The sequence below is a fragment of the Chlorocebus sabaeus genome, chromosome 8 (genome assembly GCF_047675955.1).
Source record: "Chlorocebus sabaeus isolate Y175 chromosome 8, mChlSab1.0.hap1, whole genome shotgun sequence".
NCBI classification, from domain to species: domain Eukaryota; kingdom Metazoa; phylum Chordata; class Mammalia; order Primates; family Cercopithecidae; genus Chlorocebus; species Chlorocebus sabaeus.
The window spans coordinates 16,578,054-16,600,408 of NC_132911.1; the positions used below are offsets into that span (position 1 = coordinate 16,578,054).

Genomic DNA, 22,355 nt, shown 5'->3' on the forward strand with positions numbered 1-22,355 from the left:
AGCAGGAAGTCAGCAAACTACCCCACTTCCTAATTTTGTAAGTAAAATTGTATTGGAACACAGCCATGCTCGTTCATTTAATATACTGTCTGCAGCTGATTTTGCACCATAATGGTAAAGTTGAGGCAACAGAGACCATGTAGCCAGTGAAAATGAAAATATTGACTCTGGCCCTTTACAGAAGAAGTTTGTGAACCTTGCTTTAGAGCATAGGCATGATACTCATTCAGCAAATATTCAACAAGTATTGACAATCAACTGTGACACTTAGATGTGGTCTAATTCATGCGCCAGATATCTGATTCATGTTTCAAAAGATGTCTTGGCTGCTACATAGCAGAATAGATTTTAGGTGGCCTGGGTTTGAAAGGAAGAGACAAGTTAAGATACTGTTATAGGTGCCCAGGCAATAGAAAAGCATGGCTTGGACCAGGGTAAGAGTAGGGAAAAGGGGTCAGATATTGATTGGATCATTTAAAAAGTAGAGCCAATAGTACCTGTTCATGGATTGTATTTCATTATAAGAGAAAAAGGAATCAAGAACTCCTAGGGCTTTGGCTTGAACCACAAGCTGAAACAGTGCCATTTGCTGAGCTAAGCAAAACCATGAATTTAGGGTTAGAAGGGAATCAAGAGTTTTCTTAGGAACCAGTCATATTTTAGATTCCTAATAGTTATCTAAATGAAAAATTAAGCAGGCAAGTTGGATATGTAAATCTAGCAGTCAAGGGTACAGTCAGGATGACTGATTAGTAGTCATTAGTGTTTAAACCTCCACATTGTCTGCAGCTAAAACTTCTCCCCTGAATTTCAGGCTTTTACATTGTACTACCTACTCAGCATCTTCACTTGAAGATCCAATAGATATCTCAGGCTTAATGGTTACAAACCTGAACTACTGGTCATTCCCATAAAACTTGTTCCACAAACCATATTCCCTCTTTCAGTTCATACAAACTTGGTTCTTCTCAGTTCTTGTGGCCAAAATTTTGGACTCCCTCTTTTCACATTCTACATACAATCAGTCTAATAGCAAATCCTATTGATACTACCTGTATAAGAATTTAACCACTCCTAGCCACCTCCACTGCTACCATCCAAGTAATCATTCTGTCTTGCCTGGATTATTGGAATTTCCTCCCAGATCATCCTTCTGCCTCCAACTTTGCCTCCCTGCAATCTGCTCAGCATTTAGCATTCACGGAAATGCTTTTGACTGTGATTTCGATCATACCACAGTAAGATCGCCACTCTTCTCAAAGTAAAAGCCAAAATCCTTACAGTGGCTCCTACACACACTGCTCCCTCATTACCTTTGACCTCACTTCCTATATTCTGATCCTGCTCGCTCACTCTGCACCAACCACAGAAACTCTTTACCGTTTCTCAAATCTTCTGTCTTGGGGCTTTGTATATGTTTTCCCCTCTGACAAGAATGTTCTTCCCTTAATAGCCACATGGCTTATTATGCTATTTCTCAATGATGCCTACCCTTTCTAATATATAAATAATAGCCTATTATATGAATAATATATAACCTATTATATAAATGATACTCCCTCTCCTGGCATTCCTTGTTCCTTCCTACCTCAATCTGTTTTTATTTCCATAGCATTTTCATATTCTAACATACTCTATAATTTGCTTATTTCATTATACAAATATATTTTATGTATATGTATGCAAATATATATATTATGTTGAACTCCTGTTAATTGATGGATAGATGGTATTTTAAAATGTAGAACTTGAAGCTTTTTTGTTTGTATGAATTTTACCTACAGATATATTCACTCATGAAGAAGTGGCATATGTACAAGGTTATTCATTATAATGTTGTTTGTAATGGTAACCGGTTGGAAATGCCTAAATGTCTTTCAGTAAGTCGCTAATCAAATATATCATGATATATCTATAGAATGGAATAAGGTGCAGCTGAAAAGAGATCAAATAAATTCTTTACTAATGTAGAACTATCTCCAAGATATACTAAGTGTGAAAAGGGCATGATTTAGAGCCATTTGTAGAGTATAAAAACATGCTAACTCTAGAAGGATTCATGGGACTAGAAAATGGTTCCTCTAAGGAAAGAAACTACATGGCTAAGGGTGGAAGGGGGATTTTGTGCTATACAATCTTTGGGCCTTTTGAATTTTGAACAAGTGAATATATTGTCATGTTAAATAAATAATTTAAAAAATTTTAAAATGCCATGGGACTAGGTAAACTTATCTAGGAGATAATGTAGATAGTGACCAGAGGGAAGGAAAGATGGCTTCTCATACTAACCATGTAATGCAAATGTTAACAAGAAAGTAGTATAATTATTGTTATTAAGCTTTAAGGAAATGGATATTCAGAAAGATTTAAGTGGCTTACCTTAGATCATTCAGCCAGTAAATTTCGGAGTTTGGATTTATTTCTCCTAACCTTTTAAACTCATTTCTATTTCTAAAAGTTATTATATAGTTGCCATTTACATCAGTTACCAATTAACTTTGAACGGTATATATTGTGGCATAATTTATGGGATCAGCATGAATTTTGTGCTGAAAACAAACATGGCTTATATACACTTGAAAGCCTCATAAGACCATGTTTTCTGAATGTGTTTGTATTTAGTCAATACTATATTGTAATGATTTGTTTGGATTTTTCGAGTTAGTCTTTTCCTCTTCCTAGTCTTTTGTTTTTAATTTTTTTGAGGTAAAATTTATGTAACAAAAAATTAACTGTTTTAAACTGAATAATTCAGTGGGATTTAGTGAATTCACAATATTGTGCAACTGCCACGTCCTTCTACTTCTAAACCATATTCCTCATACCAAAAGTAAGCCCCGTACCTATGACGCAGACCCTTCCCATTTCCTTCTCTCCTCAGTCCCTGGCAACCATCACTCTGCTTTCTGTCTCTGTGGATTTACTTATTCTAGATATTTCATATAAATGGAATCAAAAGCATGTAGCCTTTTTGTTTGGCTTCTTTCATAGTATTTTTATTATTCACTTTTATTTATTTCAAGAAATGGGGTCTTTCTCTGCCACCAGGCTGGAGTGCAGTGGTGCAACCATAGCTCACTGCAGCCTCGAACTCCTTGGCTTAAGTGATTCTACCACCTTAGCCTCGCAGGTAGCTGGGACTATAAGCATGTACCACTATGCCTGGCTATTTTTGGGTTTTTTTGTGGGTTTTTTTGCCTAGGCTTGTCTCAAACTCCTGACTTCAAGTGATCCTCCCATCTCAACCTCCCAAAGTAGTGGGATTACAGGGGTGAGCCACCATACCTGGTCTCATAGTGTTTTTGAGGTTCATCCACACTGTAGTATATATCACTATTTCATTCTTTGCTATGGCTGAATAATAATAATAGTCCATTTTATGTACATACCACAATTTGTTTATCCATTCATCCTTCCATAGACATTTGGGCTATTTCTGCCTTTGGCTATTGTGACTGGTGCTGCTATGAATATATATGTGTACATGTAGTTTTGATTTGTATTTTCCCGGGGAATAATTATATTCAGCATCTTTTTATATGCTTATTGGCCATTTCTTTGGAGAAATGATTTTTCAAGTCCTTCGCCCATTTTAAAATTAGGTTGTTTATCTTTTTGTTACTGCTTTGTACATGTTATTTACATAAACTGGATTCTAGAGCCTTATCAGATATATTATTTGCAAATATTTTCTCCCATTTTGTGGATTGTCTTTTCGCTTTATTTTTATTATTTATTTTTAATTTTTTTCTACAGACAGGGTCTCACTCTGTTGCCCAGGCAGGAGTGCAGTGGCACGATCATACTCACTGCAGCCTCAAACTCCTCGGCTCAAGTGATCCTCCTGCCTCCGCTTCCTAAGTAGCTAGGAGTACAGTCCCATGCTACCACACCCAGCTAATTTTGATAGTGTTCTTTATTGCACGTGTTTTTAGTTCGATGAAGTCTAATTTCTCTATTTTTATATTGTTCCTTATGTGTTTGGTGTCATATTTAAGCAGTTGTTGGCAATTCAAGGCCATGAAGTTTCGTCTGGTTATTTTGTAAGTCTTATAGCTTTAACTATTAAATTTAGAACTTTGATCTGTTTTTAGTTAGTTTTCATAAATGGTATGAAGTTAGGGTCTAGCTTCTTTCTTTTGCATGTGGATATCCACTTGTCATAGCACCATTTATTGAAGAAACAATTCCTTCCCCAATAAATGGTATTGACATCTACATTAGTTCATTTTCACACTGCTATAAAGAGATGCCTGAGACTGGCATCTTTTTATAAAGGAAAGAGCTTTAATTGACCCAGTTCTACATGGCTAGGGAGGCCTCAGAAAACGTATAATCATGGCAGAAGGCAAAGAAGCAGCAAGTATCTTCGTCACAAGGCAGCAGGAAAGAGAGAACACACAGGAAAAACTGACATTTATAAAACCATCAGATCTCATGAGAATTCACTCACTATCATGAGAACAGCACGGGGTGAACCGCCCCCATAATCCAGTCGCTTCCCTCCCTCAACATGTGGGGATTATAGGGCCCTCTCTTCCTGGACACGTGGCGATTGCAATTTGAGATGAGATTTGGGTGGGGACACAGAGGCAAACCATACCCACATCTTTATTGAAAGTCAGTTGACCATAGATATTTATTTCTGTACTCTCAGTCCATGTGTTTTTTGATGCTTTCAGGTTTTCAGTTATCATTGTTAGAAATGGCCACACCCCTTTTGTCTGCCCTTCTCCCAGACTGTCTGTCCCTCTTGGCCATTAAGAAACATTGCTTTAAATTATCTCCATCAAAATAAATGTCCCATTTATTATTTTATAATTTTATATTTCTAAACACAAAGTGTTTATACAAAAGAATGATGTATGTTCTGAATATGACCTCTTTCCAAACATGAGAACCATGTGTTGAAAAATCTATAAGTTCAGACATTGAACATTATAGTCTGTCATTTTTAAATTTATTTCTTAATTTCATGCCTGCTCCCCAATATATTGATATTTTTGTTTTCCCTTTATTTAAAAATATCCCATCCTCGTGTGTTTTACTCCTACTAACAGTAGCCTATCACCCAGAGACTGCTGTTATGGCAGCAGGTCGCAGCATAAACTGGTGCGGAACCACAGCAGTGACCAGTTTTTTTGGCAACAAGCTCTCCACATCAAGACAGACCCTTTCTGGTGCAGCTCTCCTAACTGATTCAAACAGCCTTCTACAGAAAACATGACGGGTGGGATAGGGTCACAAAGCAGGATCCAAGATTGGAATGGTATTAAATGAATGTAAGGAAAGGAAAGTAAAAAATGTGAGGAGAAAAGACAGGAAGGATTCTCATGTTGCAAGTAAAAGATGAGTTGTAATTGAAGTAACGTGTATCAAAAGCTGGGTGTTTAGGTAATAAACCATTTGATCTAATCAGTACCTGGCTTATATGGAACGAGACCCCTGTGGTTCTTTCCCCGGCCTTCCAACACAGCCTTGTTACTGTCCCTTCCCCTTCCACCTTCGTATTAAATAGGAATTTGTTAGGTCTCAACTCGGCCTTCTGATCTTCTCTCTGTGCTCTTTCTCAATTATGTTAATTTGCTGAGGAGAACACATTACCTAAATGCAGCTCCTCTTGTCCAAATGTGTATTCGCTGAGATACATGGTATTTATTTCAAAGACTTTCCCTATTCAACTGAAGTAACAGCAATGGCAATAATTGCAGTTTATACACATGACATTCCAGAAGAGGCCACCCTGACCACCGGTCTTTTACATGATCCCACAGCAGCCCAGTGTGGAGGCACCCAGAACTGTATCTCTGAGGTCACTGCATTTCCTGCCGCTGCCCTGGCAGTGCTATAGTAACAGGGACAAGTGTGAATACACTGCGTTGGCATGGAGTCAGCACTTTGATTTTGCATTGTCATTATAAAGACATTCATAATCTAATGCTGATGCTGAATCACATTTGAGGAATACATGTGCAGGGCAAACTTTTTTATGGCTTTTTTTCTGTTTTTTTTTTTTTTGTTTGTTTGTTTTCTTGTATTTACCTTACAAGGTTAAAAAAAAATCAGGCCTAAAATAGAGAATTTTCAAAATTGAAACTTTCTAATTCTTTTTTATTGGAGCTTTTTTTTTTAAATTTTGTGCTGATTGGACAGTGTTTAAAAAATATTTTTACCTATTATTGTAATGGTAGCAGGCAGCACTACCCAGTGTAACTAAGTCTGAGTGAATTTTACATTCCAGTTGGAGAACAACTCCAAAATGTGCCCTAGAAATGTTTACTTACAAGACACATTGCAAATGCTTTATCTGTTTTTTTCTCTTACGTGTAGATACTTATTTTAATAAATTTGGCAATACTAAATGTATTTTCATTTCCTTTCCCAATACAGGGCATCACATTTGATGAATTCAGGTCATTTTTCCAGTTTTTAAACAACCTAGAAGATTTTGCAATAGCCTTGAATATGTATAACTTTGCAAGTCGTTCTATAGGGCAAGGTAAGTAATCATCTACAAAAATTAAAAGCAAGAAGTAATACTATGTTGTTTCTATAGATTTTGTCAACCAATTAATTAAATATGACATATCACCCATCAACTTGTGTGAAAGTCCGGTGTATACTTTCAATGACAAGTCAGTTCTGGTACTTGTCAGAAAACAGCCATGAGGAAGAAACCTCTTGGCCACTGGGTGACCTTGAGGGACTTGCGTCTACCTTTGGAAGAACCAGCTGGTCATGCCCTGTTCTCACAGGATGGTATTTGTTTTACTAATTTAATGCCTACCGACTCAGAAACTGGAATTTTCTCAGCAGAGGCACCTCTCAGCCATGGACTTACATTAGCCAACTAACCTGTAAAACTGAGTATCAGTTTTGTGTAATTTTCAAAGAAATACAATGGTCATAGAATTCAGAATGCTGGTGTCCGCGGAGCCAGCTGTCTTTGGCTGTAGGTGGACTAAGAAGCCAAGCCCTTTTCCTAGGATCCTGTGGCCATGATCACCTTCCCTCCCCTCATGGCCATGTCCTTTTTAAAACTTCTTGCCATATGGGGACTTTGTCTTTAAGGTGATTTTACCTGTCTCTCCCATAATCTAATGTATGTTAATGCACAAGCTTAAACCCCAGAGGACAGTCTTTTTTTTATTATGTTTTAGAGAGAAGCCAAACTGCAGTCCCTAAGTGCTGATGATAATTATCTCTTTCCCAAAACCATAGATACTGATTTCATTATGTGGCCTTATTCATTTATTCATTGAATAAGAGAAACCTGAAAAAGTTTATATTTTACCCTTTCTGTAGTTTGGATGTTCAAATAACACATATGCTCAACCCATTTTAGTGTTTTAAAGCCAAAACCTTTGGGAACTCTGCCTTTATAGACTAACCTTTACTGCTGTGATAAACCTAATCAACGTGTGAAGAAACAAATCAGTATCTGGTTACTGGGTTCAGAATAGAAAAGTTGTTTGTTTTTTAGAACCAGGAAATGAAATAATTGATGGTGTCGCCTATCTTGCAGGCGCTAGAAATACATCCATCTCTTTTTGCCACCACAAGTATTTTTATTCAGGTTATTACTTCTTAAAAGGAATATTGCAGTAGCCACCAAAGTGACAATCCTGCTACTAATTACTTTCCTCTTTGATGTTTCCTACACACCTGACAGAATAATCTTCCTTAAAAAATTAACTTTTCTATGACACATCTGCAATGGAAAACTCTTAAGTTTTCCGAGTGCCTGTTGAAGAATGTTCTGGTTCCCTGCCTCAAAGTGCCTGTGCAGAGCTTCTCCGTATCCTAGATGTCCCCGGCTCCACCCAGACCAGACTCCCTGTTTTCTGAAAGTGCTTTATGCCCTTCCACCTCCCCGCATGCCTTGGTTCATTCATGTTATCTCATCTGCCATTTCTGTCATCCTTATAAACTGAAATTGTCCTTTTGTGTTCAGCTCAAAGACAAAATCACAGCCTTTTCTTAACCACTGCCTTTCTCTCCCTTCTCCCTGCTCCACACTACACACAGAAGCGATCACTCATCTCCAGATTCTCATAGCATTTTATTGGTACTTTCTGTGTGGCCCCGTGTAATGATTATTTGGGCAAGGGTCTCATTTCCCTTCTGAACCGTAAGTTTCTTGAAAACCTATTCGTCTTACTAACTTCTAAAGTATCTGTCACTGAGAGTAAGTGCTCATTAAACATTCATTGAATATGAATGCATTATTAACCTAAGATACAGCTGCTGCCTGGCTCTTTTCATTTAAACCACAAAAATTTTTATTACCTGAAAGCATGATTAATGGAAAGCCATGTTGCCTAAGATCATGATTCACATTTAGAAAACAACTTCTTTTACAGCCTTTCTAGTAATTAACACATACTATAAAAATAATAACAGTCTATTCTTTTTCTATGTAACATTTATCTAGATGAATTTAAACGTGCCGTCTATGTAGCTACTGGACTCAAGCTTTCACCACATTTAGTGAACACCGTCTTCAAGATTTTTGATGTTGACAAAGATGATCAATTAAGTTATAAAGAATTTATTGGAATTATGAAAGACAGACTCCATAGAGGATTCCGGGTAAACCTATACGTTTTAAACCTATTGATATCCTTTTTAAAGTCTGAGGGAAATAAATCCATCTTAGGTGAAAAATAATTTGTCTTAATTTCTTAAGGATATAAACATGAATGCTTTATTTGAAAAGAAAAAAACGTAGGTCTTACTTCCCTTAAAAAACAATTTGAGGTGATACAAGAGAATTCTTTTCTAAAAATACGAAATCAGTTTGACCTTATATTAATTTACTTTCATATTCGATTAATCTAATGTCTTCATCCTAGTTTTTGGAAGAAAAATGTTACCAAATATTTTCAAAAAATTTAGTCTGCATATTAGCTTTTTGGACTTGTTACTATACAAATAAATATCACTATTTGTCATTTTGTTTTATTTTTATTTTATTTTATTTATTCTTTTAGAGACAGGGTCTCACTCTGCCACCCAAGCTGGAGTGCAGTGGCATGATCACAGCTCACTGCAGCCTTGAGCTCCTGAGCTTAAGTGAGCTTCCTGCCTCAGCTTCCCAAGTAGCTGGGACTATAGGTGCATGCCACCATGCCTGGCTAATTTATAATTTATTTTAGTAGCAACGAGGTCACTCTGTTGCCCAGCCTGGTGTTGAACTCCTGGGCTCAAGCAATCCTCCTGCCTCGACCTCCTAAAGTGCTAAGATTACAGGAATGAACCACCGCACCTGGCCACTATTTCTTATTTTAGATGAGACAGATTACCTCTAGGTAACTTGACACTCTTATATTACTGCATAATCAGTACTTTTTAATATGAAAAATAAGTTAAACATTTTTTGTCTATTGAAATCTTACAGTAAAAACTAATTACCAGAAATTCAGTGATTTTTTTCCCCAAGAAACACGTTTTAAAGCTAGAAATATAGTATGAATCAGTAAATGTGTACACATGTAACATATTATGGATGTGCCACAAATAGAAAAAGAGAAAAAATGTTCTATTAAAATTAAGAGCTAGAATATTCAATCTTCCCTCTTTCTAAAATATCCCTAAGTTTTATACTTTTTTTTTTTTTTTTTTTTCTTGAGACAAAGTCTTGCTGTGTTGCCCAGGCTGGAGTGCAGTGGCGTGATCTTGGCTCACTGCAAGCTCTGCTCCCAGGTTCAAGTGATTCCCTTGCCTCAGCCTCCTGAGTGGCTGGGACTACAGGTGTGCATCACCGCGCCTGGGTAATATTTTAATAGAGACAGGGTTTTGCCATTTTGGCCAGGCTGGTCTCAAACTCCTGACCTCAAGTAATCCTTTCACTTTGGCCTCCCAAGTGCTGGGATTACAGGCATGAGCCACCACACCTGGCCAGTATTATACATTTTAAAAGAGAAAAAGTTATATATCTAAAACCTCAAGATTCATCTTAGACAGTGTTTTTACAGATTTTTAATGACTTTTAAGTCCAAGCTATTTGAGTAAAGATGCTGTGTACTTAACTGCCACCTGGTGGTTAGTTGTTAACATTTTCGATGGTGCCAGAAGTACTTGAAACAACATACATTGAAATCATTTATTTTGCCTCAAAAATTTTAGAGTAGCAAAGTCAAATTAAATATAAAGTATGCTAGAAATGTTTGACACTGGCTGTCTTAAGTGTTACATTTTTATTTTTATTTATTACATACCTGTGGCCTTTAGCATTTTATTTACATTTGCACTTTTTTTAATTTTTATTTTTAATCTACAAATAGTAGCATATAAATATGTATTTATGGGGTAAATGTGATATTTTGATATATATATAGTGGAATGATTATATCAAACTTATTAATACATCCATCAGCTCACATACTTACTTTGTTCTGAGGACATTTTAAATGTACTTTTTAAAAACAGTTTTGAAATATGAAGTACATGATTACTAACTATGGTCACCTTACTGCACGATAGATCTCAAAAACATATTCCTCCTGTCTAACTGGAACTTTGAATCCTTTGGTCAACTTCTCCCCTTTCCTCCCCAATACCCCAACCCTTAGCCTCTGGTAACTAACATTCTACTCTCCACTTCCATGAGTTTGACTTTTTAGATTCCACATATAAGTGAAATCACACTGCATTTGTCTTTCTGTACATTTGCACACTTTGTCTTCTATTCTACAGGGTTATAAAACAGTCCAGAAGTATCCCACTTTCAAATCCTGCCTGAAGAAAGAACTTCATAGCAGATAAGTATGTTAGCTTCTCTTTATCTAAATTTGTTCAGTAACAGTAGGGATCATAATTTATTTTTCTGTTATAACATTTAGAAAGTAGCTGAAGGAAATACAATTATCTAATTTATTTTTAATTTTTAAGTCATTAGAGTATCTTGATGGAAAAATTTTACGTTAAACCTGAAGTTTTGTATGTGAGCAGACACAATGTAATAAACCCAAATTGGACTTGTATAATATAGGATAATTAGCACCCAAAGAATATTTGCGACTGTTTTATAGGATCATGATTCTGAGCATCCACAAAAAATAACAGCTTACTTTTTTAGTTATTTTAGTTGTCTGGCATTATATTAAGTATTCTTCCACAAGTGGTATCTCATTTAATTCTCACAGATATCCCATTTAACAGCAGAGAAAAATCAATGTTTAACAAGTAATTCGCATAGGATAACTTGCTAGTGAGTGGAAAACCAGAATTTAAGCTTCATTCTGTCCTATTCATTTATTATTTCCTATTTATTATATCTTATTAATCCTTACCACATTTTATGTATTATTTATGACCCAAAGAAATGCGTCAAACTTGTTTCTAATCTCCAAGTGAGGGGTTTTTTTTTTCTTTTTTCTTTCAAAAGTCAACTGTAGCTATAAAATTTTGGTCAGTTGTGGGTTTTTATTAGTTAGATTTCTGCAATGGAGATTTTGCTGTTTGTTTAAAAATGCTTGCAAGTATATTCATGTATATGTTTCTTGCTGTTTTTCTCAAGCTTGAAGCATAGATAGATAGATAGATAGATAGATAGATAGATAGATAGATAGAGGTGTTTCCCGAAGTGGTTCTTCAGCACATCAATGCATACTTAAAAAAAAAAAAAAGAGTTGCTTAGTCAAGTTTAAGAAATATAATAAAAATGGTTAAATAAATTTCTTCCCCACAGAGTTTATTAGATTGTAATATGCTACTATTCATTTTGTCTTGCCAAAAGGAAATGGCAGTATTTGGCATTTTGCAAATTAGGTTTGGGATCTGTTGTTTTCTGGAGCCCATTTTGGGAAATACTCATCTAAAATGTTTAGAGGCAAGCAGGCTTACTTATTTGTCTAGGGTGGTAACCCTTGTAGCTGAGTTAACAAAAGAAGTCAGGTCTTCCTAATCTGCATTTTAAGGAATGTTAAACTGCCTTATAAATTCTTAAACTAAACATTTTAAAAAAAGGAGGACCATTGACCATTGACTGCTATGTCCACACAGGTAGTGCTCCCGACCGACTTGTAGTAGTATCACACTGGGTCCACTGATTCTAAGTAATAGTGCATAGAGCCATACCTGGAAGTGGCTGCCTTTTTCTAAGCCTAAGACTGAGGATTGCACAAATTACTAAACAAAACACTCAGCTTTTAAGTCTTTGTGTCTTATACTTTATGTGGGGTGTTTCTGTTGAGTTCCTTACTGTTTCATATTATTATAAGAATATTTGATTAACACTATCACCTCAGAATTATATCTTAAATAAATATTGCTTTTGTGTTACTATTTTTTTAATTAGATACTCCTAAAACAAAGTTTAAAGGATTACTATCTGTGTGACAAATAACAAGAAGCAAAATTTTCAGAGTGGAAGCAGGTCTGAGGTCAGAAGAAGTAGAGGATGAAGGAAAAGGTGAATGCTATGAAATTGATATTTTTTCTGGAACTGAATTCTTAAACATAAAACAGATAAAATGCATCTTGTTACTACAAATGTTATATATATAAAATCAAGCCGAGTTTTTGCCTTGATTTGCTGAACTCTGCACTTTTTCATTCCCTTCAGAAGTACATAAATACTTCCGGTGACTACATATGAATGTATTTTCAATATTTATTTATTTATTTATTCATTAGAAGTTTGCCTCATTTCAAAATAATTTATGACTCATGGAATGTTGATCGCCTAAAAATGAACATTGCATTTTCTCTGATTTTGGACTGTGAACTTATTTTTGGAGATGAATATTGCTTGAGATTTATAAGACCCTTAGAATTATTATTAAATTCCTGTTATTTTCCCAGTTTTTAATTACACTGAGATAATTTTGAAAACAAATAGAAATTAAGCTACTATATAAAACGATTGTTTACATGTACTTTTAACTTTTAAAAGTAATTAACATATGTTGTTTGACTTGTGTACAGTTTTTAAAAATTTTTGTTCATTTGCCAAAGTCAACAGAATGTCTGTTATTCTTTTATGTATACAGTAAAGAAATTTAAAGTGTAGAATTTTTCTCCCCAAAAAAGTCATGTGTTGATAGTAGAAGCAGTGGTAGTTGTTGTAACAGTAATCATTGTCATTGTCATTATCTTCTTAAACATGAAGCTGCTCCTAATTGTAGGTGGTACCCGTTAATAACACTAGTAAAAATAATGTCTTACACTCTGTAACTTATTGCATATTGTTAATATATGTCTAGCATCAAATGAGTATTGTAAAAGACTAATATAAAATGGTTTATAAGACTGATGTATATATTAAGTAGAAGCTAATATTTTGTTTCTTGCAAAAGGACCACATGCAAAAGTGATGCTAAATAGCCAGTAATAGTAATTTAAATATAATTATTATTTCAAAAGAATATGTCTTAAAAGGGAAAATAAAAACTTTCTGTTGAATCACAACAAAATTAGATTTGTACATAGAGAAACAATTTGATAATACTTAATAGACATCTGTTCAATTAAAAATGCTTAGTTTATACAAGAATACTACACAAAAATAGAACAACTAATCTAAATTAATATATTTACATATCACATATGGAAAATAAGTTCATTTATCTTCCTTTCTAAGACATATTTAATGTAGGTTACATACACTCCCAACTATTACTTTGCTTTTGCATATGAAAATAGAAAACACCGACTTTGTTTTTATAAGTTATTAAATGTGAAATTGATCTGCATCAGCTTATTTGTAAAAGTAATGTTATTTCCAAGAAAATGTTACTCTTAGCACTGATTTTGTATTTAGACTTTTTACATTCTTTATCCAATATTACTTATGACAGTAGCTTTAAAATATATTATTCATAAGTTCAAGGATCCCATATAGTATAATAATTTAATTTCACTTTCTTTGAAAGTTGATTTATTGACTAAATGAAAATGCCTGCCAACTAATATAACATACCTCAGGTCTATTGTACCTTACACTGAATGTTCTCAGTATGATTTGGTACCTAGAGTAATTGAAAAAGATGCAGTTTCCTTTAATCCTTGACTGTAAGTTATAGTATGTTGCATACATGGCAAATCCTGCAAATATAGATTAAAAATTAAAGTAGCCCATTGAAATCCTTTATAATTCTGTCATTCTCCCAAGGAAGAATACCACTGTACATATGCAATCTTTATTTTGTTCTTTATTGCTTATCAGAGTGAGTGGATGAAAACATTTGTAGGGCTGCAACATAAATTAAAATGTGAATAAATAAATCTCCTGATAAAATAGAAAAGAAAGTGGTAAATTACAGTGATTTCCTTCATGTTTTCACTCTTGAACTTTATCACCTTTAAGATGAGAGATAAAAATATCTCACTGAATTGTTGCTTATATCAATTTAAAATTTGCTAATGGTTTGGAAATAATGTACCAACTACATGTATGCTGTTATTGTCAGTGTTTCGTTCTATAGACTGTTCTTTGGAAAAATTTAGTTATACATAAAATTCACATTAAACTTTTTACAGAAAGCATATATGATAAACAGTTTATGGTACTTCTCAGAATCATTTCATAATAATAAACTTATTTAGCTTAAGTTCCAACTTACTGTTCTTATTATAAATTGCAAAGCAACCTGTCTTACGTTCTTATATTATCTTAAAATAAATATTCCTGCCCTTGAATCAAGAAACGTTGTACTTGGCTTTTGTATGTATCTGTGGACTAATAATGACTTTCTGAAAATGTAACCTTCAAACTTTGGAAATCTTTATGGGTTACTAAACCTCTTTTGATTTTATTCCCTCTTCTGTGGCAACACATGCCAATGACATTTATCTCATCAGCACCTTTGTGGGTAAGTAAATCACAGAGCTATAAAGCCTCTCAAAGTATATTGCAGGAATTCCTAAATTATAGAACTATGGTCATTGGTACTGGAAAGCTTTTCAGAAAGTTTACATGTGACTTAATGGAATATTAATTTTGTAAGTATCATCTTACTAAGATAACACCTAGAAATGTTTCAGAATACAATAGTTATTATCCTACTACTTATAGTCATACAGTAAATTAACACTTTAAAATATAGTGCTTTTACTTCCAAAATATATAAAAATATTAATTCCATAATATTCAGAAAGTATAATACAAATTCTAAGTGATAAGAAATCACTGTGGTTTGTCAAAAAATTGGTAGCATTTTTACTTTCTTAGTAGTTGATAAAATAATAGTACACCTTGCAATGTTGTCTTAGATTCTGTGAAATACTTCATTTGTAATTCTCTATATAGCATAATCAGTATTTTTGGCATACATCTTAAAAATGGAGGAATATACCTATAATTGTGACTGTATGCACAGAGAAAGTTTTCTGGGAAAGATAAATTTTGTCCAACACTGTGAAGGAAGAGCAAGAGGTGTACTTATGAAAAATAGAAAAGAAAAGATAAGAGAATGGAGAGGGATCTGAATGAGGATAGATTTTTTTTAATGGACTGAGTAGACAGTTTTTGGAAAAATTAAAGAAATGCAAGTTAAAATGACAACATATCCTTTCACCTTGCAGATGGAAAGAATAGTTTTATAATGTATACTATTGAGTGTGGGGGGCAATTTAGAACTCTCGAATGTTTCTGGTGAGCTGTAAGTTTGGGTGCAACATCTTTGGAGGGCAATAGAGAAATATCTCAAAATTTTACTTGTGGGACTATCATATCCCAAAACATGGGTTAGTAAATTTGCATGTCAATAAATATATTCATTCAATGAAATACTATATAACTATTAAAATAATAACTGAAAAAAGTAGGAGATCCATTTATGTTTATATGACATGATCTGTAAAATATTTTAATGGGAGCACAGTAAGGTATGAAAGAATGTGTACTGTACTACTAGTTTGTGTTTAGAATACACTTTGATTGCATAGAACTGTATTTTAGTTTTATTAAAGTTATGTGTATATATTTTTAAAAGACAACTCTAAATAGTCTTTAAAAAAAAAACACCATCCGTCTTTTGTGCTTCTCAGAGGCACTCTGAAATCTTTTGGCAGTTTCTTTTGGTGTCTGCCTTCATATTTCAAGATAATATGTTTATATCAACTTTTTTTTGATTGGTCTTATTTTTAGCCTATTAACTATTGACTTCCTACAATGGAAGAAAAGGATTTGTCTCCCTTACTCAAGTCCCCCTCCAAGACACACAGACATGTTCCCCCTCCACTATCCTTTCAGTATAGAGTATAACTCGAGTTAATTATTATGTCATCTTCAGTTATTATATTTGCTTCCTTATACATCTTCTTACTTTCCCTAGAGTTAATAATTTTCTCCTCTTCAGTTTGCCTAATTTTTTGTCTACCTTTTACTTAGTTATAATTAACTTCTCCCAGACTGGTCACCAGAACTATACATGCATGGTTAATATATTTGAATATATAAGGTAATAGGTAAGGTTTTATTATGTTAGAAACGCCTGCTAGAGCTTTCCATCCTACTGTCCCATCCAGAATGGTTGTCCTCTAGGCCTGGCCCAGAGCTGTTATTTTAGGATCTCCCCTCTCTCTCTCTTCAAGATTGTATTTAACCCTCTCTATCTCCTAGGTCATCCTGTTTCTTACCTTTTATGTTTCGGAGTGGAGCATAAGCCTCCATATTAACTGAGAAAGGTTGCACAGTAAATTTTGAGATCTCTTATGCTGAAAACGCCTTTATTGTACGCTCCTACTTGGGTGACAGCTCGTGGTGGCCGGGCGCGGTGGCTCAAGCCTGTAATCCCAGCACTTTGGGAGGCCGAGACGGGCGGATCACAAGGTCAGGAGATCGAGACCATCCTGGCTAACATGGTGAAACCCCATCTCTACTAAAAAACACAAAAAACTAGCTGGGCGTGGTGGTGGGCGCCTGTAGTCCCAGCTACTTGGGAGGCTGAGGTATGAGAATGGCGTAAACCCGGGAGGCGGAGCTTGCAGTGAGCTGAGATCCGGCCACTGCACTCCAGCCTGGGTGACAGAGCAAGACTCCGTCTCAAAAAAAAAAAAAAAAAAAAAAAAAAAAGAAATAGACAGTGGTACACCTTTTCCCTCAGAATTGTGACAGCATTGCCCCACTGTCTTCCAACTTCCAGTTTGTTCCCAGGAAATCAGATGCTATTCTGATCCATTACCTTTTTTTCTTCTTTCTAGGAGTTAGTAGAATCTTCCCTTTGTCCCTACTATTCCAAAATTTCAAATTAAGGTACCTTGATAAAGGTCTTTTGCTTGATGTCTGTGCTGAGCACTCGATAGTCTTTTCAACCTAAAAACTCATGGCACTCAGTTCTGGAAAGAAATTGTAATTATTTATTTCAGAACTGAACCCTCTTGTTTTCTCTGCTCAGTTTTCCTAGTATTTCTATTATTCAGATATTGAATCTCCTGTACTCAGCCTGTCATCTTTTTTTTTCCGCTGTTCATGTCTTTGTCTTTTTATTGTACTTTTTAAAGATTTCCTCTTAATCTTCCATCTGTTTTCTTGAGGTTTTTTTATTTCATCATATTCTTTTTTCCTGAGTTTTCCTTTTTTATTTTCTCCCAGTCTTGTTTCATCTATTATCTTTTAATCTCTCTGATTATTTTGGTTTATTTAAAGTTTCCTTGTACTCCCTTCATTGCCTTATTTGTTTTTTTCACATTTGTATTTTGGGTTTCTCTTATTAGAGATACTTCTCAAATACCAGGCAATCCTTTGCTATATGTTCATATTTACAAAGAAATTGGAAACTTTGTGACTGAGATGAACTTTTTGACTGATGGATTTTATTCTTTGCTATTTTAGCTGGGGCATTCCATATGAGGAATTTTGACTATCAGTATATATAGGTCTTTTCTTTTTGACTGACCAGATTTCTCCTGCCTGGTAGTTTAAAGGTTGGCTGCTATTTTGTTCAAAGTTGAGAGTGAAAAAGAAATCTTTAATCCCCTTTCTTATGTTACCCCCAACTTCCACTCCTTTCTTCTTGTGCATACAGTGGCTCTCTGATGGCCATGCACGGTGGCTCACACCTGTAATCCCAGTACTTTGGGAGGCTGAGATGGGTGGATCATGAGGTCAGGAGTTCGAGACCAGCCTGGCCAAGATGGTGAAACCCCATCTCTACTGAAAATACAAAAATTAGCTGGGTGTGGTGGTGCACACCTGTAGTCTCAGCTACTTGGTAGGCTGAGGTGGGAGAATAACTTGAACCTGGGAGGTAGAGGTTGCAGTGAGCCAAGATTACACCACTGCACTTAGCCTGGGTAACAGAGCAAGACTCTGTCTCAAAAAAAAAAAAAAAAAAAGGAAAAAAAAACAACAACAATAAAAAACACCTCTCTGGTTTGAACACTGAAGGGTTTTCTGCTGATGTGTTTAGGAGGGAGGATCCAGGGGGAATGTGTTTTAGGCAGGGAGGAGTCTGGAATCTAAATGCTTTCTAAACAGTTTCAATCAATCCTTCTTATAGTACCACCTTCAGAAGCACCTGAATCCTTCACTTAAGACTTTGAGGAACTCTGCAGGGTGAGTCTGCCACTTTCAAGGTGTCTCCCTATTGCAGGCATTTAAGTTCTCTGTGGTCTATAAGTTTATTACCATATGTTTCTGCAATTTAAAAATTTTGGCTCTGTACTCTCTTCTAGTTTTCTTGTCCTTGAGAAAGAAAACTATACTTTAAAAAAAATCCTTTTCTGTCATTATAGTATGGTTTCAAGAGGGAGTGAGGAAAAATGGGCATCCAAAACAACGTGTTTAACTCTATAGTTAGACATAGATATATCTGGAAGTACCCACAAGGAATTTAAGAATGGTTATCTTTGAAGATGGGGGCGTGGTTATATTTAATGAACTGTTATTGAACTATCAGAGTGTTTTTAGTATGGGTATGTTTACTTTTTAAGAAAAGCTTTTTTTTTTTTTTTTTTTTTTTGAGACGGAGTCTTGCTCCGTTGCCCAGGCTGGAGTGCAGTGGCGCAATCTCGGCTCACTGCAAGCTCCGCCTCCTGGGTTCACGCCATTCTCCTGCCTCAGCCTCCTAATTTTTTGTATTTTTAGTAGAGACGGGGTTTCACCGTGTTAGCCAGGATGGTCTCGATCTCCTGACCTCGTGATCCGCCCATCTCGACCTCCCAAAGTGCTGGGATTACAGGTGTAAGCCACCGCGCCCAGCAAGAAAAGCACATGTTTAAAACTTAGGATCTCAGTCTGGTAAAAGTGGGACTAAATCATGAAGGCCATGTATTGGGTGAATTTATTCACCAAATCTAGAGTTAGATGACTACTTGAAGTGGGAAGAGATGGTTTGAAGAAAGAATAAAAGTATTATGGTGATTGTAAATTTGTGGAACTACCACACAGTTTAAGTTTGGATGGTAGGACTGGAAAAGGAATTAATTGATCAGGGAACATCAGGGGGAATCAGTTACGGGGTTAAAAAAGGTCAAGATGGCAGCCATACTCTCTGACACAGTATATTCTGGTCACATTTCCCATCAGAGACAGCTGAGCTTGATTATTAATCTCATTCAGTTTGGCATTTCCTATATGCATATTTTTTAGGAATGAAGCAAGTAGCTTAAAGGTAAGCACATTAGTCTGTAGCAGATTTTAAACTGAGGTAAAATGAGAGTTTAGGACAGAATAAAAGACAGTAAAGATATTTTGAGTGTATGCCCTATCATGCTTTTGCAAGCTCTAGGTGCTATAAGAGTTAAACGTTTAAGCTGAAAAATGTATAAAAAGCACCCTGAAAATCTATACCTTTTTGTGTCATTGCTGTTTGGTGCTAAGAGGTTCTCAAGAAAGTGAGTATCTTATGTACCATTTGTGCTGTAATATTTAATTACAGTGAGTATACAGAAGATTAGCTGTCACAAAGATTCTTTTGAAATCAGATTGCACATCAAAACTGCATTGTGCCCTGCTAAGTAGGCAAATTTAAGAAAGAGGGGAAGGTGATGTCAAGACGTATTGCAAAATGAACAAATAAAGAAATAGGATTTGCTTGGTGTTCAGCCCTATTAAAGCATAGCCAAATGTCAGCCTTCATTTGTCAACTTAAATATGTTTTTCTAAAATTTACAAAGATTCAGTCTATGGAAAGTATCCTTCACTATTTGGACTAAAAAGTAAATTAAGTAAAAGGAAATACTAAATAGGTTATGCTAATAATTCAGTTTCTCACAGTGGTAAATTGCCACATAAAGATGTATGTTAGTAATTCAGATAGAGATAGGCGTTGCCTTTTATTTTTGTTATTTGACTGCTTAGCAAATTAACACATGTGTTTTTGCTCCCAGATATGTGAGGTGTTAAAAGCTTAGGTTAATTTCTGCTCCATAATAGCTAAACCCCAAGTACAACATACACTGAACCATTTCTAGTGTCCAGTGATTTCTTCCCTTCAAAAACAAAAATCAAAAAAGAGGGAAAAATAATTTTTTTAAAAAAATCTAAGAGCTGAGTCCCAAGTAGCCAGGAGTGGAAACTATCAGTTTAGAGCCTGAATTGGACTTGCTAGCAGTCACCAAGATGCAGACCATATAAGGGGAGTCTCCTCAGCTAGAGCAACAGAGCTCACAGGTGGTTGGAACTGGAATGGTTGGGTGCCTGTGGGCTTTCTAGAGAGGAGAGATTGCCCTCAAGTGAGAGTTCTATACTGACAGTATGTGAGCATATTGAGCTTCGAAGCAGCACCGAGGGAGAGGACCTGAATGGGACCCCCTCTTTCGAGTTAAAACTTTTAAGGGAATCCCAAAAGTTCCTGAGATTAGTGTACACACACACACACACACACACACACATACACACACCAGACTGAAACAGAAGAAGCTATCCCAAAAGAGTCTTAGATGATAATCAAGCATAAACTTTTAAAGAATTCTACCAAATCCAGATCAAGCCATCCACTATGAGTGAAAATTAACAGCAACAGTAAATTTAGACTGCAAAGAATGCAGATGTTGGAACTGAATACAACATACAGAAAAGCTATGTGTGAAATTAACTTTGAAATTTCAAAAATGGTTATACAAAATGAGAAAACTATAGGTATTAAACGGATATACTTATGAGATAGAATTTCTAGAAATAAGCAGTTGCTGAAATCAAAACCTCCATTGGAGAGCCATGACTATTAGGCTTATCCTTCTACCATAAACAACTATGACATTGTACAGTAAATAATTCAGGGCCTTGATCCTTGAAAGAAGGGAAAACTATGTGGTGGACCTCTACATTCACTGGCTTTCTTCCTGGGAGGGCTTTCCAAACGACAGCAGAAGTAAGTGGAGCCCAGACAGAAAAGAGTTGCATGCGATGGCAGAAATGGGACCAGAGTTAAGAATAGCTCAGGTAGCCGAAATGTATGGGACAGAGTACTAGGGAAGGGGAGCTGTGCAGAAAAGAAGCACCAAAAATCTGCATAGGGGTACTCTTAAGTCTGACTGAATACTGAGCTGTACATAAGCAAGGCAAGACTTCTTGGGGCACGGCAGAAAACAGCCACTGGAGGTCACATGCTGCTGGGAGCCATCAGAGTTCAAATCAGCCAGCATGCAAAGGTCTAACTCAACAACCCAAGCATGCAGTAAAGGTCACAGGTTAGGGGTAAGGCTACTGTACCTCTAAAGTAAAGACAACTCTTGACCTATCCTAAAATTAAGCCTTGACAGGATCAAGCTATCCTATCAGTACCGCAGCTACCTGCCAGAACAAAACTCAGTACTTGTACAGGAAGACAGCAAATTCCTGTTGTCAACAGTGTAGTATCCACAACATCCACATAAAGTAAGCCAGTATTATATAGGCTAAGCAGGAAAATGTGACCCTTAACCAGGGGAGAAAGTCATTCATAGAAACAGGCCCAGAGGAGACCCACATATTTGAATTAGCAGATAAAAACGTTAACAATGATTATAAACATGTTCAAGGGTTTTTAAGTAAAAATAATAGCATAATAGGAAAGGAGACAGTAATTGCAGAAAAATGAAAACTATAAAAACCAAATGAGAATTTTAGAATTGAAAAATACAGTACCTGAAATAAAAATTCATTCTATGAACCTAATAGAAGATTGGAGACAGAAGAAATGGTCAGTAAACTTAAAGGCAGGGAAATACAAGCTATCCAAACTGATGCACAAAAAGGAAAAACTACCAAGGAAAAGAAAATAATTGTGCCTCAGTGAACTATGGAACCATACAAAACAGACTACGTAAATGTAACTGGAGATCAACAAGAGGGGAAGAGGATGGGAGAGTAAAGAAAAATTGAAAAAGTACTCACCAAAATTCTTCCCAAATTTGAAGAAATGTATAAGTCAGAGTTTCAAGAAATTTAACCACAAACACACTGACATCTGTTCATATCCTAGATA

The 22,355-nt window shown here is 35.5% G+C and overlaps 1 protein-coding gene across 1 annotated transcript in view; it reads left to right on the top strand.

The window, feature by feature from the left end:
• MICU3 (mitochondrial calcium uptake family member 3) overlaps positions 1-14,651 on the top strand; it is a 93,345-nt gene extending 78,694 nt beyond the window's left edge. Inside the window, 4 exon segments of the mRNA XM_007961723.3 lie at positions 6,391-6,499; positions 8,435-8,592; positions 10,699-10,767; positions 12,302-14,651. Coding sequence (XP_007959914.2) covers positions 6,391-6,499; positions 8,435-8,592; positions 10,699-10,767 — 336 coding nt within the window. The 3' untranslated portion in view covers positions 12,302-14,651.
• Positions 14,652-22,355: the final 7,704 nt, after the last annotated feature.